General features: G+C 33.9%; 1 protein-coding gene across 1 annotated transcript; it reads left to right on the forward strand.

The window, feature by feature from the left end:
* The first annotated feature begins 7,381 nt into the window (after positions 1-7,381).
* LOC149936856 (kunitz-like toxin PcKuz1) lies at positions 7,382-8,556 on the forward strand. The gene is made up of 2 exons (XM_090153249.1): positions 7,382-7,501; positions 8,284-8,556. The coding sequence occupies exons 1-2, from the start codon at positions 7,456-7,458 to the stop codon at positions 8,481-8,483; spliced, it is 246 nt and encodes an 81-aa protein (XP_090009375.1). The 5' UTR covers positions 7,382-7,455; the 3' UTR covers positions 8,484-8,556.
* Positions 8,557-15,326: the final 6,770 nt, after the last annotated feature.

Consider the following 15,326-nt stretch of genomic DNA (forward strand, 5'->3'; position numbering starts at 1 on the left):
TGATTAAGCAAAATAGTAATAATTTTAATAAACATGTATGCAAAAGAAACTAAACCTTAGCCAAATGGAGACAGCGCCTTGGTAGTTTGATTGCCTGTGTAACATTCATAAGTGAGCGATAAGGCCTAAATTGAAAATTAACCAACCATATCCCAAGTTAACATTTATTTATCTTCGTATATTTCGATAAAGATTTTATGGCCAATTAACAAAAGGGTTAATGACCAGTTCCAAATATTAGTTTTAAGTCCCGGAAAAAATATCATAAAACTGACGGATAGAGATTTTTGATTTATTTTCCTACTTTTTAAATCGCCGTGTTAAAAATAAAAATAGATTTTATGAACCTATTTCAAAATCTAAAATACCTACATATTTTACATATGGGTTTGATTTTTCTTTTTATCTTGAAACTCACCATTTGCTTATCATTACACAATGTTTTTGCCGCGAACTTCAATTTCGAGGAATTTCCACACTTGAGCATAGCCCCTTTAAATATGGCAAACGAGGGCTCTCTGGCGCATCTGTTCATTAGCTCTATTTGATCTTGGGACCCTGAAAAGGATTTAAATTATCCCAAAATTTATGTTAGGTTCTATAAAGAAAAAAAATATATGGCAGAATGGCCAGGTTGAGAAATTGCTCCCAATCCCTCTCAGTCTCAAAAAGGAAGCTTCTTTCCCTAAGAAACTAATTCACCCGGTATCTCATTAGTTCCCTGAAAATAACGACATCCAACGCGATTGCAAACACGTTTTTCCTGCCACTGCACCCTCTCCGGCCGAAAATTTCCATTCCATATAAAGCGCTTGCTGCATGCACGATTTACGAACCTTGGCTGGTTCTAACAACCTTTTTGGGGGTTTAGGGAATTCTAATTGCCTCCTGGAGGACAGTGCCAAGCATTCCCTCGTAGCATAGTATTTTTTTCACGGAATATTTTATCCTACTCAATTTTGCTTTCAACCTTATTTGGACGTTTTTCGGTTAAACATTATAATTTTTTTTTTAATTTATATCTTGTTATTGGGGAATTGTGCGATTTTTATTTTGCCGCGTATTTTTTTAGTCGTTTAGGGATGTCATGGACTTATCATCAATGTATTGTAGATTATGCCAGGGAGTTAAAAAATCAATGCTTTTTCCGTTTGTGAGAAATCGAATATTTCGAAATGCTCCACTTCATTTTAATTGTGGGAAGATCAGTGATAACTTGTGGAATTTGGACTTCTACTCACGGTGAAATTTGACATATCATCAAGGTGGGATCATATAGACCCCGGTTGCACTACCATCATTTGTTTGGAGCTTTTGGTTTTAAGTCGCTCGATGACTTGGGTGGTGCCTTGGGTATTAGCCTAGCTGATTATTCTTATTGTTATTAAGATCTACATACGCAGGTTTAAGAAAAAGATGACGGAGGACGGAACACCGAAAAGGAGAGATAAAAACTATTTAACTTTTTCAACAAAAAGCTAGACATGGCGCTTCACGAAGCGCGAATAGTCGTAGCATGTGGTGGGTCTAAAAACGCAAACCAATTGGTAACTTCGGTAGACTAATGGTGGTTCACTGGCCCAACGTAAACTAATTTTTATATCTGGCATATATTAAAATGTTTAATTAATATTTGAATAATATTACATTACGCATGCGGCGTGTTTCATTTTTGGCGAAATGATCGCGTGTTCGCGTTCAATGATCATTAGTCTAGAATTGCTTCTGAACTGAACTATTCTTTTATTTGTTAATTAATGCTTCAGAATTAAAATAAATTATTTTAAATTAAAACTAACTCGAGAAATGATCGTACACTTTCGCGTATCTACCTCTCTAGTTTGCAAGCCTTGTAGTTGTAATTTCATGTTAACACTTGGCATAGCTTGCCCACCGAAGGCAATTAGTAGGACTGCGGAAAAAGTTTCTAATTTTTTTATGTCTACGGTTTTAATAAAGTGGCTACTAACGTGAACTGATAAATTATGATAATAGCTCCCAAGAATACTGTCAGTGACAAGTGATTGTGAGACGATGTTGGGGGTAAGGGCACAAATGTTTAATGGATGCGAGTACATGCTTCTAAAAAACTTCAGATCTTAAGCTTTGTTTTCACAAGCGAGCGTAATTATGGATTTTTCTTTTCGCGTGTAAGCTTTTCGTAAGTACCAAAGTGAGGTAAACACCTTTATACGTACTACTGGTTAACAATTTTTTCGTGCCATAGAAGCACTGTTGCTTTACATCACATGGTAAGTGTTGAGTTTAGTCTAATAAATTTCTTGGCTACGATTAAGTTGACCCAATTTTAATGGTAGACGTTATGTTTAATAGCTGATGTGAAGAAATACTACTCATTGAATTTAACCAAACTCGTAAATTTCGTACAAAACAATTTTTTTTAGAGTTAACTATCTACACATGTATCAAAAGTCAAAATTTCAGCCAGTTATTCCAACAGTAGACCGGTTTCGCCATTTTGGGGCTCATCACTACTGCGTAGGAAGTCTGGCTTTACTCGCAAATCTGCCGATATCAGTAAAACTAATAATTTAGACTAAACTGGTCTACTTTTGGAATCTCTGGCTGAAATTTTGACTTTTGATACAATTATCTTAACGTTGGAATTCAACGGACGCCCGAGCGTTAAAGATGTTTGCTATAAGTTGCAATGGACTGCTCACATATAGGGCACTCTGAATGTATATTATCTACACATGTTTTACTTCAGTGTCTACACATGTTTTACTTTAGTGTCTACACATGTTTTAATTCAGTGTCTACACATGTTTTACTTTAGTGTCTACACATGTTTTAATTCAGTGTCTACACATGTTTTAATTCAGTGTCTACACATGTTTTACTTCAGTGTTGAACAAATATACTGTAATTTTACTCAAAAACCTATGCAGCAAAGAAAAGTGGACTCTAAAATTCATCTTTCTTGAAAAAACCTTTCTTTAGATACCGTCAGAACAACACAATAACAAAGATTCCGAGTTTAGTAATAATCCGCCGCCGCTCTGCTAATTTTTGAATAAAAGGTAATATCTTACTACATGGTGCTCCAATATCATGCTCCGCAAGTTCCTGATCGACAAAGGGTTCAGCGGAAAAAACTTCAGTAATAGAATACTTTACGAATAAGATCACGAAAATCGTTTGACCACTATTTCTCATATCTGCAGTCAGGAAAAGAAAACCAATTTTATTTATTTTACAAGCTAATTGACTTTAAAAAATGTTTTGTTCGGCAAAAAAAACATAACATAAACTCATGTCTAATTTTTTTGCGCTTCGGACGGCCAACTGATTAAGTTGTTCAGGTCGCAATACTCAGATACCAGAAGATATTCAGTCAGTCAGTTCAGGCTAGTCTTTTATGTTTCCCTCACCCAGAAATTTGATCTCAAATTGTATCTCCCAAGTAACCGATCGTTGATGATCTGCTATAATTCATCTCAAGAGATTCAGTTATCTGAGTTATACACTTACTCGATATATATCTTTGTAAAACTTAAATCAAAATAAAAAGAAAGGAATTTAGTTGGAGGATATGTAAATTCTAAAACTGTGAGGCATCTGAAATCTGCTCGCATTATAACTGAAGTTTCGCAAAGAATTCAGGTTAGTTTCAGTTGTACATTTTCATCTTTATCAAATTATTGGATAATATCTGTACGTTAATACAGATATTACAGTATATAGTAATTATTACCTCAATTTAGATAACGCACCTGAATTAAAGGCAATAAACGTCGCTATTATAGATGAATTGGGCCTCGGGTCACTCGGGTGGTGCCTTGGGAATCAGTAAATTATGGCAAGTTATCCTCAAAACGCAATATTATTAACCTAAAATGAAGTTTAGGACCAAAAAAATTTAAATAAAAAAGGTTTCTAGTTCAAACTCTTTCTGTGAAAATATCCAACATTTATTGCGAACTTTAAGTAAATTTTGTGGTTTTTAGTTGACAAGTTACAGATATTAGATTTCTTGTTGAAAGGCTAGATTTTTTGTTTATCTAGAATCTTTTACACGACTGGTTTAATATACTAGAAAATTTCAAATTATCGAAAAATTTTGAGCAGTAGATGATAGTAATTAATTTCGCGACTATTACTTTATAGGTAATTTTTATTAATAAATTAATTTTGGTTTTCACAGTTACCGCCTTTTCGTTATTTGCTGTAATGAAAGTCCTGGACCTGGTGAGGGCAATTACTAACGTGGTATTTAGTCAGGGAATAGTTTTGTCACACAAATCTGTTTTATGTTTGGTATATTTACCATAAATTTCATTAAAAAATATTCAGAGTGCGCAAAATACCGTATTTTGTACATTGGCCTAATTACATCACTGACAAAAAAATGTAATTTAAAATGATAACCAAATATTAGCAGTAGAATTGACAGATCTTGAAAAGCTTGATAATGATAGGTGATCTAGTATATCAAAGCATCGATACTTAAACGAAAAGCAAGCTATAGAAAGCAATGATGAGCTTCGATGAAAACAATTTTATAAAATTTAAAGGCATCGAGTTAACCGATTTGCAATATTGTTGCTGTTGTTATGCTCAATGATATATTTAGACATTGAATCCGAAAATAATCTCATTGAACAAGTTCTTGTATTTGCTAAAAAATTAACGTGGAAAAATATTTCCTTGATCATTATCATATCTTAAATTTAAATCACAACAATTATTCGGAAAGAAATTGAAAAGGTTTTCGACAAACTGCAATGCAAGGAAATTTCGCTCACTTATTAAGCCCTCTTTTTAATTGTATTCCAAAGTTTTGAGAAATATAATGATCATAAAACGTTTCACGGTTTTTTGTAATGCGTTTCTACTGCTGGATGAAAAACCTTAAGCAGCGTTCAGACTATGTGAAAAAATTACGTTTGCGTCGATCATGTCGGTTCTTTCGATTTCTTACACCGTTCAGACTTCTCAACAGATACTTTAAATTTTCACGCGTGTCGTTTACATTTTTGCATTTCGTTGCCCTCAAAAAGTTCATAGCGCTGACTCTAGGTAGTGGCGACCTTTAGAGCCATCGAAATACTATAACCAATCAGAGGTGGATAAAAAATTATTTAAATTTTTATGCCGTTATTACTGAGTTCTGATTGGATGAACAATCACTTTTTATGTTAATCTATGTGCAAGGTTGGTTCCTTTCTGAACAGTGAAATGAACAAACCGACGCGACCAACATAACCGAAACGACACCACCGATGCTAACGTAATATTTTCACATAGTCTGAACGCAGCTTTTCGTGTATGTACTTCAATCAGAAGAAGAATCATCTTTTGACAACTTCGGTTAAGTTAATCTACGATAATTATTTTGGGAAACGCTTTCGAATAAACTAAATTTTAATTGGCATTTAATTTGGTTAAGCTAATGGCTGAATAACGGTTAGTCTTTAGTTACGTGATTAAATTTCAACGTTATATTCTACCAACACAACTGCAGTCTGTTTCGCCAATGACAAGATGAGTTATTAATTGGTTTGTTCAAGTATGTCTCTGGGGAATTTCCATCACTGGAAAATAACGTAATTTTTGACGTGAATATAATTTGTTTTGACATTATTGAATCAAACACGCGGATACATTTTACAACCAAATCAATCACGCAGTGGTAATGTCGCTAAAGAAAGTGAGTTTTGAGATAATTAATTTTTGTATTTTACACTGTCGAAGGAACACGCAAGGTTTTCGGTTTCAATTTCCCGGTTCACACTCATTCAAACTTTCGAAGGGTTAATTTTCTTTTGTGATTTCAATGAATGCTTCTATCCTTGGATATGAATAAAGAGTACAAAACTAAGTCACTTACTTCACTTGGTGATGACTGCGTTGTTTTTATTTCACCGTCCTGACCTCTACTTATAAATTTATGGGAAATATTTCAAATGGAAATTTTAGATCCTAAAGAAGTCTGTTTTGGTAAAACTATCCGATAAATGCTGCCGTGAATTATAGCATTTTAGTGCGGTATTAAGTTGCACAGGTAAATCAAACAGGTGATGACCGACTTCAATAGCTCCGGCGTTAATGTATGTCAAATCCTTGAGCCAGTATCCCATAAACAAATCCTAAACTATAAATTTCTTTTTACCACGTAGGTTTGAGTTTGGGAGATTTATGGTTGATATTTCGATTGTAGGTTAATAAGCAGGTTTTCACTATGTTTCTGTACAAGAATGTACCTACACTCTGATAAAGGTTTTACCCAAAACTATTAAAAGTATTACCCAAATGTGGGTCAATCTAAATTACCCAAAATTTTGGGTAATAAAATATTAACCCACACAAAGGGTTTTATTCAATATAGCCCAAATATTTTGGTTAAATTGTTAATTTAACCCAAATATCTTGGTAGTTTAAGATACCCAATTATATGGGTCGATTGAAAAAGTTGCTCAATGAAAATAGCCAAATATATATTTGGCACAAAGAACTGGGTTACTCTATCAGAAATTCGTGAAGGTAAAAATTCCACCATTCCCACTGTTGATAATAATATTAATCAACTAGGCTAATACCCCTTGAGGCACGACCTTAGGCCTAAGTCATCCAGCGACTTTTAAAGCCATTAAACAGGTGGCCGGGTTACAATGCGTAGGAGGGTGGTGGAAAGCTCTTCGACGTTTTGACATTGGTAACTGGTTAATTAACATGGTTGAACCAATTTCGTATTCCCTACATGTTCTCTTAGTTTCAGACAAATGATTCTGCTCGTGAGATATGAAATTTACTCACATGTGGAATAACGCCAATTTATTCAGGTGGCCGGGTTACACTGCGTAGGAGGTTGGTGGCAAGCCCTTCATGCCACGTGAGCCAACAGCTCCCTACACTAACTATTACCGTTAACCTCTACAAGTTTTTATGGAAGGGCAAACCGAAGAGCTCGCGGCAAAAGCCCTTAAACTAACCATAACTTCAAGAAAAACACCAAATATGGTTTCAAAATGCAGTGTACTTTTTCATTCGATAATATATGTGGTAACGAAACCCAGCTACCCAAAAAAGTTGTAATAACCTGAATTGGGTCAAAAGTTAAGCAAAACGGGTCAAAAAATATTTTACCCAATATTTTTATTTGCAGTCACACCTTTATTCGTTGCATGTAACATTAATTCATTTTTAAAAGCAAAATGTTTTTGATGTAGATATGCTGATGCCTTGATGGTTTCTTAGTAATATTATAAGGAACATCACTTTGATAGTTTATAGCTTTTAGTCCTTTGAAATAATTCTGCGAAATCGTAAAATCGCTGGCGCAAGACATAATACGAAGGTGTTATTTTCCTCGTGTCGCCATTTAAGAGAGCATTAAAACGTGTTCCAAAGAACGATATAAACCGCGTCTCTCGTCTCGGAATAATCATTTTTAGAACAGCCGTTGATTTCATCAACTTCAATTTCTTTAAAATGAAAACTTCAAGCCACGTCGTTTGGGGACTCGTGATAATTGCGGGTAAGTGGACAACCAATAATTTATTTTTATTAATTGATTAAGCGATACTATCATGACATAGTCCGAAAATTTATATTGTATTAAGGAGATAGTTTAAAATTAATTTTTAACAGCATTACTTTCCAAAAATATTCTAAAATATATACATGTACAGTAAAACAATTATGTTTTATGTTTACATTAAATATTAATTTATTAATCTGGAATTGAAATGTTAAATAAGACCTTCCTCAATGGAATACGATCAACACCGTCCTCATTAGACCAGGGTTGTAAAAAAGCAAATCCCTGATTTAATTTCAAATAAATAATTGATAAAATAATTTTTTAATAATTGACTCATCTGTAAGTTCTGTTTAATTTATATGCCCATTTATTCAAATTATATTCTCCATTAACCTAACTAAAATATTGCGTGTTAATTCTTTGTTGAGGACAGAGTTGGGGGAGAAAACATTTACCATTATTAAAAAAAACTAAACCTTCAAATATTAGAAAAACACTTGGTAACAAACTTAGGACCAATACTGCTTTAAACCATAATACAACTATTTCATGGTATCCAACGAAAGATATTTTATTAAATCCATTTCAGGCCAATTAAAAAGTTGGTTTGGGTTATGGATTCACGTGGTTGCAATACTGGCTGGTGGATTCTTATAGAACAACCGCTAATCTAGTTTATGCTTTCTAGTGATTTATTAAGCTAAAATATATCATTTAAATGTCTTTATTTGGGACAAATGGCTCAGATAATAGTAATAAATTTAGCATTCTTGCAGTATTATTTGCAATGACAACTGCCGAAGATTCGGTTTGTAATCTTCCCAAGGAAACTGGGCCTTGTAAAGCGAAAGTGTCGCGTTTCTATTACAACACGGTGTCCAAGCAATGCGAAAGGTTCACCTACGGAGGCTGCAAAGGAAACCTGAACAACTTTCAAAATCTCTCCGACTGTAAAGCTCAATGCCAGCGACATTAAAGAAGACAATCACCGATTCTAAATCATGAAAATGTAAAACCATTTATAGATTAAAATCGTTATTGCACTTTAATTGTATTCCACCACTTATGAATAGTTTTCTTGATATAAATATTGGTAATAGACCTTTCGATAAATTCCTAACTAATCGGGTCAAACGCTTTCACAAAGACAACATAGCGCAACGTAGGACTTGTAAACTTATTTATTCTTTGGTTTTAAAAATTCTGTTTATGCTCCTTCCTTTTTTATTAGTATATTCTAAAGCTTCACCTATAAAGTCGTTTAACAAAATATAGTTAAAGTAGCCTACGTGAAGATAGTATATTTCAAAATATATTAAGTCCATAACTGAACTATTTACCAAATCAATGAGTTAATTTGCTATTTATAATGGTTTGTATAAAACTATAACGGTTAAATAAGTAGGATTTTAATCAAAAATCTACTATTTATCCAAACAACTAGGTTGGCAGGTTTGCCAGATAATCCTTTTTTGAGCTTCCCAGGTTCAAGAAAAATCGGGTCAAATCTTCTACCTCTCTATTCAAAAAAGTAAATAACCACATAAGTAGTATTTTTTAGAATGGTCTACTAGGGAAAATGTTTTAGTTACCTTTTTAAAATATAAGCGGAAGTTAGTTGTTTCTACAGGGTTTTCTTAGTGTAGCGCAAAAAATTTTAAATATTTTCCAAGATGGCGTCAGAGTGTAACCAAATGCTTTGAAGATAAGGTTTTTCTTAACTATTTACGTTGGATGGGGTAACATCATTAAGTGATAAAAACTTGTAGAGGTTAACGGTAATAGTAAGTGTAGGGAGCTGTTGTCTGTCGTGGCATGAAAGGCTTGTCACCACCCTCCTACGCATTGTAAGGTGGTGCCTTGGGTATTAGCATAGCTGATTATTATTAATTAAGAAAAGCATCAAAAGTGTAGAAATTTCGCCCCGTCGTAATCGAATAATTATTGTTATTTAACAAAACATTTTTATCTATTTCCTTTTTTCACCATTATTTATCAAAATACTGTTATTTATTCAATAATTTTTTAATGGTATGCACACTGTTATGGGAAAAATGAAATTGAAAAGAAAAGTGTAAAGTAGGCCTTTGTAAGGTAGAACTAGACTTCTCTGGAATTGATAGAGTTAGCTGCAGTTTAAACCTAACACGCATGAAAGAATAGTATATTTAATTTATATTATAAATATTATTTTGGTCAAATATTTTTTAATAACTTATAAATATGTTTATCTTCGTGAATATTTGAGCAATCTACATTTTCTTGGCATTTCACTAGAAAAAAACCAACCTGATAAGTTCTTACTAACAGTAATAAATTTTTAACTTGAGATTGGTGTATTAACTATCAAACTGGCCCTCAGCGTTCGAACTTTATTAGGCACCCAGACTTTGTTGTAGCCTGGTCTCGAGTTAATTCACCTACTATATGGAAAGCGCATCAACCATAGTACGCCTACTCAACCTATTGGATAATTCGTCATTCGTCGCTAAGTAGTACTAGTAATATGTAAGTTATTTGTTGAGTCAAGTGTGGATATTCTTTTTCTTGTGGCGCAAGAGAAAAATAATACGAGATAATTCAAATAAAATATAAGGAAGGAATTATTTAAAAATATCAGCTCTATTCATTAATAGTTTCCTTCTTTAAAACTACCAGCGTTTTTTTATTATATTGGAGCTACTTATGAAACGTACCTGCAATGTTTGTAATGGGTTGTTATTATTTGTAATAGCTACGATAAAGAGTACCGTCTCCATTACACTTTAACCTTTAGTCTGTAACCAATTTATAAATGACTAAATGCATTAAAAGTGAACCTTCACAATGGATCACATGTAGATGTTAGAAGTTTAAAGTGTCATCTCAGAATTATTCGAGTGATTTCCATCGACACGGAATGCTCTTTACAAGCTCGTAGCAATTGAGGTTTTCCTCGTGACGAAACATTAACGTAGTTCAGTGTCAGTTTCATAAAGTCTTCGATCGTAAAATTCAAAAGCGATTAACTTTCCTCGGTGGTATTAAAAACGTGGTCTTCTAAAGTTTTTTTTTAATTCAAGGAAGAAAGGGCTGATTGAGTCTGAGAAGACCGCGAGCCCGGCGAAACACCATCTGATTAATCAGGGCGAGATATGTGTAACGGCCACGCCAACGGGGGAATACGTGGGGACAGGGGTGGGGACACCCGTGGCGGAAGTATTCCGACCACCCGTTGGGGAATTGGTAGTCACACGACCATCCACAAACTCTGCCTCCCGGACGCCTGGGATTACAGGAGTGAGCCACTACTCCCGGCCTCTTCTAAAGTTATATCCTAGTGCTTTCTATGAATTATAGCAAAGAGATCTTACGTTGTTAAAAAATAAAACGAAAACACGTGTATTTTTTCATTTCTCCCAATCGCTTTTTTTAATTTCAAAATTAATCTTAATAAAATGTATTCTTTTTAAGAGAGATATAAGGGTTTTTTTTAAAGAAAAAACCATATTTTACGAGATAAACGTTTGTTTTATGTCAACATATTAACGGGACCGGGGATAAAATGGAGGCTTTGTTTGGGGAAAACATTCTATTTAAGAGATAAATTAGGGTTTCTTTAGGGATAAATTAGAATTTTTAGGGTAAAATACATTATTTTAGAAGACAAAAATCTTAACATACTAAAGGAACAGGGGTTAAAATATGAGCTTTGGTCAGGTAAAACATATTTTCTATTTTAGAGATAAATGAAGGTTTTTAGGAATAATTTTGAGTTTTTAGGGTAAAATACATTATTTTACGAGAGAAAAGTGCGCTTTTATCAAAGGATGATAAAAAGTAGATTAGTCCATAATTAAAAGGGATAATATAGCTAAATCCTAAACAAATTTGAAGAAATTAAAAAACTTACTACTAACTCGTACCCAATAGGTCTTCGAGCAAAAAACGCGAAACTCGGATCAAATAGATCTTCGAGTAATAAACTAAATTAAAATTAAATAAAATAGCCAGAAATTCCAACGGTAGACCGGTTTCGTTCTATTTGGAACTCATCAGTACCGTGCGGGGAATCTGGCTGGCGACTGTCAAATCTAAAGGAGAAACTAAGCCTAAACATTAAAAATTTCAAAACGCGTTGCATATACGGAAAGCCGAAAAGGGGGGAGTGTGGTGGAGAATAGAATATACGATAAGTTAAGTTAGAAGAAACCACCTATGGACTGTGAGAAGGATGATAAAATACGCGAAAAAGTAGATTAGTCCATAATTAAAAGGGATAATATAGCTAAATCCTAAACAAATTTGAAGAAATTAAAAAACTTACTACTAACTCGTTTTTTAATTTTTCAAATTTGTTTAGGATTTAGCTATATTATCCCTTTTAATTATGGACTAATCTACTTTTTCGCGTATTTTATCATCCTTCTCACAGTCCATAGGTGGTTTCTTCTAACCTCGCTTTTATCAAAACCTACCAGGGACTGAGGTTTAAAATAGGGGTTTGGGGGGGAAAACATGTATTCTATTTAACAGATAAATGACGGTTTTTTAGGGAAAAACATTATTTTACGAGAGAAGTGTTTTTTTTTTTGAGAAATGGAGATTTGATTAGTTTTTTTGAGATCCATTGAGATATGCTGAGATTAGGGGATATTTTAGGTTTTATTTGAGAAATTATAGTTTACGCAGAATTTAGGTTTCTTTAAGAATAAATTAGGTTTGTTACTTCCCTCCGCGTACATCGACCTCCCCATATACTGAACTGCCAATTTCTAATGTTACTTTCCGTTTGTGGTACAGTAGGATACACGAAATTGTCGTCAGGCGACAATTTATCGTGGTGGTTTTAATATCAAACGGATTTCAATTACGAATAAAAACAAGAAAGGGAACCCCAAGATTGAAGTTTATTTAATTTCGTTTTTTGGGTGAAATTTGATTGGGAGGAATGGCAATTGGGAGAACAATTTTAGGGTCCAATGCGGAGTAATCTATAAAAGTTATCTTTCAAAACAGTTAATAAATAATCGCATGTATAAGTGGGCGAAGTGTTCTACAGTAAATTCTGCGAGTAGTTTTTACCGACACTGAAAAAAAATTAAAACTTAATTAATCCTAATTTAAACATGACTTTTTCAATTAAAAACCAATCCGTGGGCATTATTGAGGAAGGAAAAACTTCACAGGCGTGTATTCATTTAATTCTGGAGAAGTCAGTTTTAAGGAACCAGTGAGATACCGTCCTTATTAACTTTTAGAGGGAAAGAGCTTACTTTTAGAGTGCGCCCGGCCTTTTCGACCACACTTGGATCTCCGGTGCCAGCTGTGCTGGGTTATGTGAACCACGGTGTGCCCGTCGTCCCCCTTTAGGAGCTCTCTCCAAAGGGTATGACTCTTTACCTACGTAGTTAGGGGGTCGACTAGAGTTGCTACAGCATCCACTCTTAATCGCACGAAGTGAGGGGTTGGTCGTCCCATTGTTGCACCTTCTCCTGGGTTGAGTGGCTTTCATCTGAGGTGAGACCATCATGCTGGATTTGTCACCTGTCCGGGCTGTGGACGCTGGCGTAGGGCACTATGATGATAGACCTCCGGTGGTGTGGTTTTAATCTTATCGATACACCAGGCTATAAAATCTGACACACTATTAGAGTGCACGGTGGATTGGCAGTCGTCATTTCACTTCACTTGTTAATGTGGTTAAGGTTACGTAGAAATACGAGATTTTTCAAAATTCGGGTTCTCTATTTAAATAGATAAAGGTAATTTGCCTTCAAAGTAACTCGAGATATTGAGTGCATTTTGGGCGAGAAGCACGGCGTATATTTTAAGGTACCACTGGAAACCCTAAAATTAAATATACTTTTGCATTTTAGATGTAATCCAACATCGAAGTTTTTAACATCCTATACCGTGTTCGCGAAGCTTACTTAAATTTAAAACCAACTTTAAGGAAAAATAAAGATAATGTCGAATTAATCTCTTTGGCTTCACTTGAATTGTAGTTAACTTCTTTGCTTATATCTAGTACCCGACCAACAAAAAATAAATTGTCCAGTGGTCTCGCTGGGGTAGGTACATTTGTTCGAATTTCAATCGTCCGAACGGTAGAACAAATTTTCGAATTTCATTCGTCCTAACCGCCGAAATAACAAATGTTTCAATTGTTCGAATTGGACACCTTGTTTTTTTTATTCGTCCGAATCGGTAGCATCACTTGTCCGAATTCTGTCGCTAAATTAGTATTTCTTATTGATGTTTTTTTTTCGGTCCGCATTTTTTTAGTGCAAGAATTAAAAATAACAAGTTGGCAAGCCAAAATATACCTCTCCTCGGAAGAATTGTCCCTAGTGGTATTAATTTCTCGAGATAACCCGTAAAGATATCTCCGCAATTTAGAGTTATTTTTTAGAAATGTTATCCCAGTTCTATCCCACCCGGTATAAAATTTTAATTATAATTAAAATAATTGAGACGAAACGACCAATTTTAATATATTCAGAATATCATAAGTTAAGTAGTTACAACAGTGAGTTAGACGTACTATAAAAATGCACAATTGAGTTTAACCCTTTTTACAGAACAAGTTTATCAGTTAAATTTAATACGAAGAAAATTTTAATGAAATAAATATCTACAGAGGGTATTATAACGACCGTTCGCTTTTTGGTTTATAATTTTAACGGAATCGGGCCGATTTTAATTAAACGATAGTTTATCGAAATTTTGTTAAAAGAATATTCCCTAAGGCCGCGCGATAAATTCACGAGAATAATTTCCCGTCGCCGTTATATCGAAAATTTATTTGATTTGGGATTGCCAAAACTGTAATGTTGTGGGCGAGTGATTAGAAAATAAAATGGCAACCAGAATTATGCAAAATTATAAATGTTTATTTTTATTCAGAACAGTCTATGGAACGTTCTAGATTTAACTTTCATCAATAACCCAACAATATATATCCCTTCTACGAAATTGTACACAACTGGTACTCAAGTGTCTAAGACTTGATTTGTCTTAGTTCATCGTGATTGAAAAATAAACCAAAACACACTTACACTTAAGTAAATATCATAAATTATACTGAGTAATTTTAACTAAATTCAAACTACCTAACTATAAACTCTGTCTTAATTAACAGCTGAGAGCTGTTCGCTACAAATTACTTCCAATCTACTTAATTACCCTCACAGGTTGAATTTATAATTTCAAGGGTATAATTAGGTTATTCCAATTCAAAAAATAATAACAATCAATTATATCTTACAGCTGACTTGAGTTAGTTCACAATTACTTTAACACTTTCAGTCTTAAACACGCACTGTTCATACACTGAAGTCCATTCACTCACGTTCCAAACGCGAAACACAATTTATCGCTTTTCTTGACCGAAGACCAAACATACTAATGAAAACCGCAAAGTTACCTCATAACGTTTGACTGACACCAGGACCCCGTCCTGTAGTAGTTCGTCTGACAGCCAAGGACTAAGAAAGACTAAATCTTCTGTATTGACGGCAACGGCCATATATATTGTTATTTTGTGTTTTTTTTTACCGGTCGAGATTTGACTAAAGCTCGAAAAATTGAAGAGATTATATTTTTTACCCGATTTGATTGATAGTTCTCCACACGGTGGCGCTATATTATTACTTTGATATAGTTTCCGCTGGAGTTTTGAATAATTATCCTTTTTATAAGCAATCTTAAAAGGTAACAATGAACTACTTTTTGTGTTTTAACGAAATTTTGTTAAGAATTTAACAAAAATTAAAAACAAAACAAAAACCGTACCAAAGAATAAACAAACAAAGTTCAATAAACAATATATACAGAT

This window comes from Leiobunum rupestre, chromosome 7 (genome assembly GCF_980474605.1).
Source record: "Leiobunum rupestre chromosome 7, qqLeiRupe1.1.hap1, whole genome shotgun sequence".
Taxonomy (NCBI): Eukaryota; Metazoa; Arthropoda; class Arachnida; order Opiliones; family Sclerosomatidae; genus Leiobunum; species Leiobunum rupestre.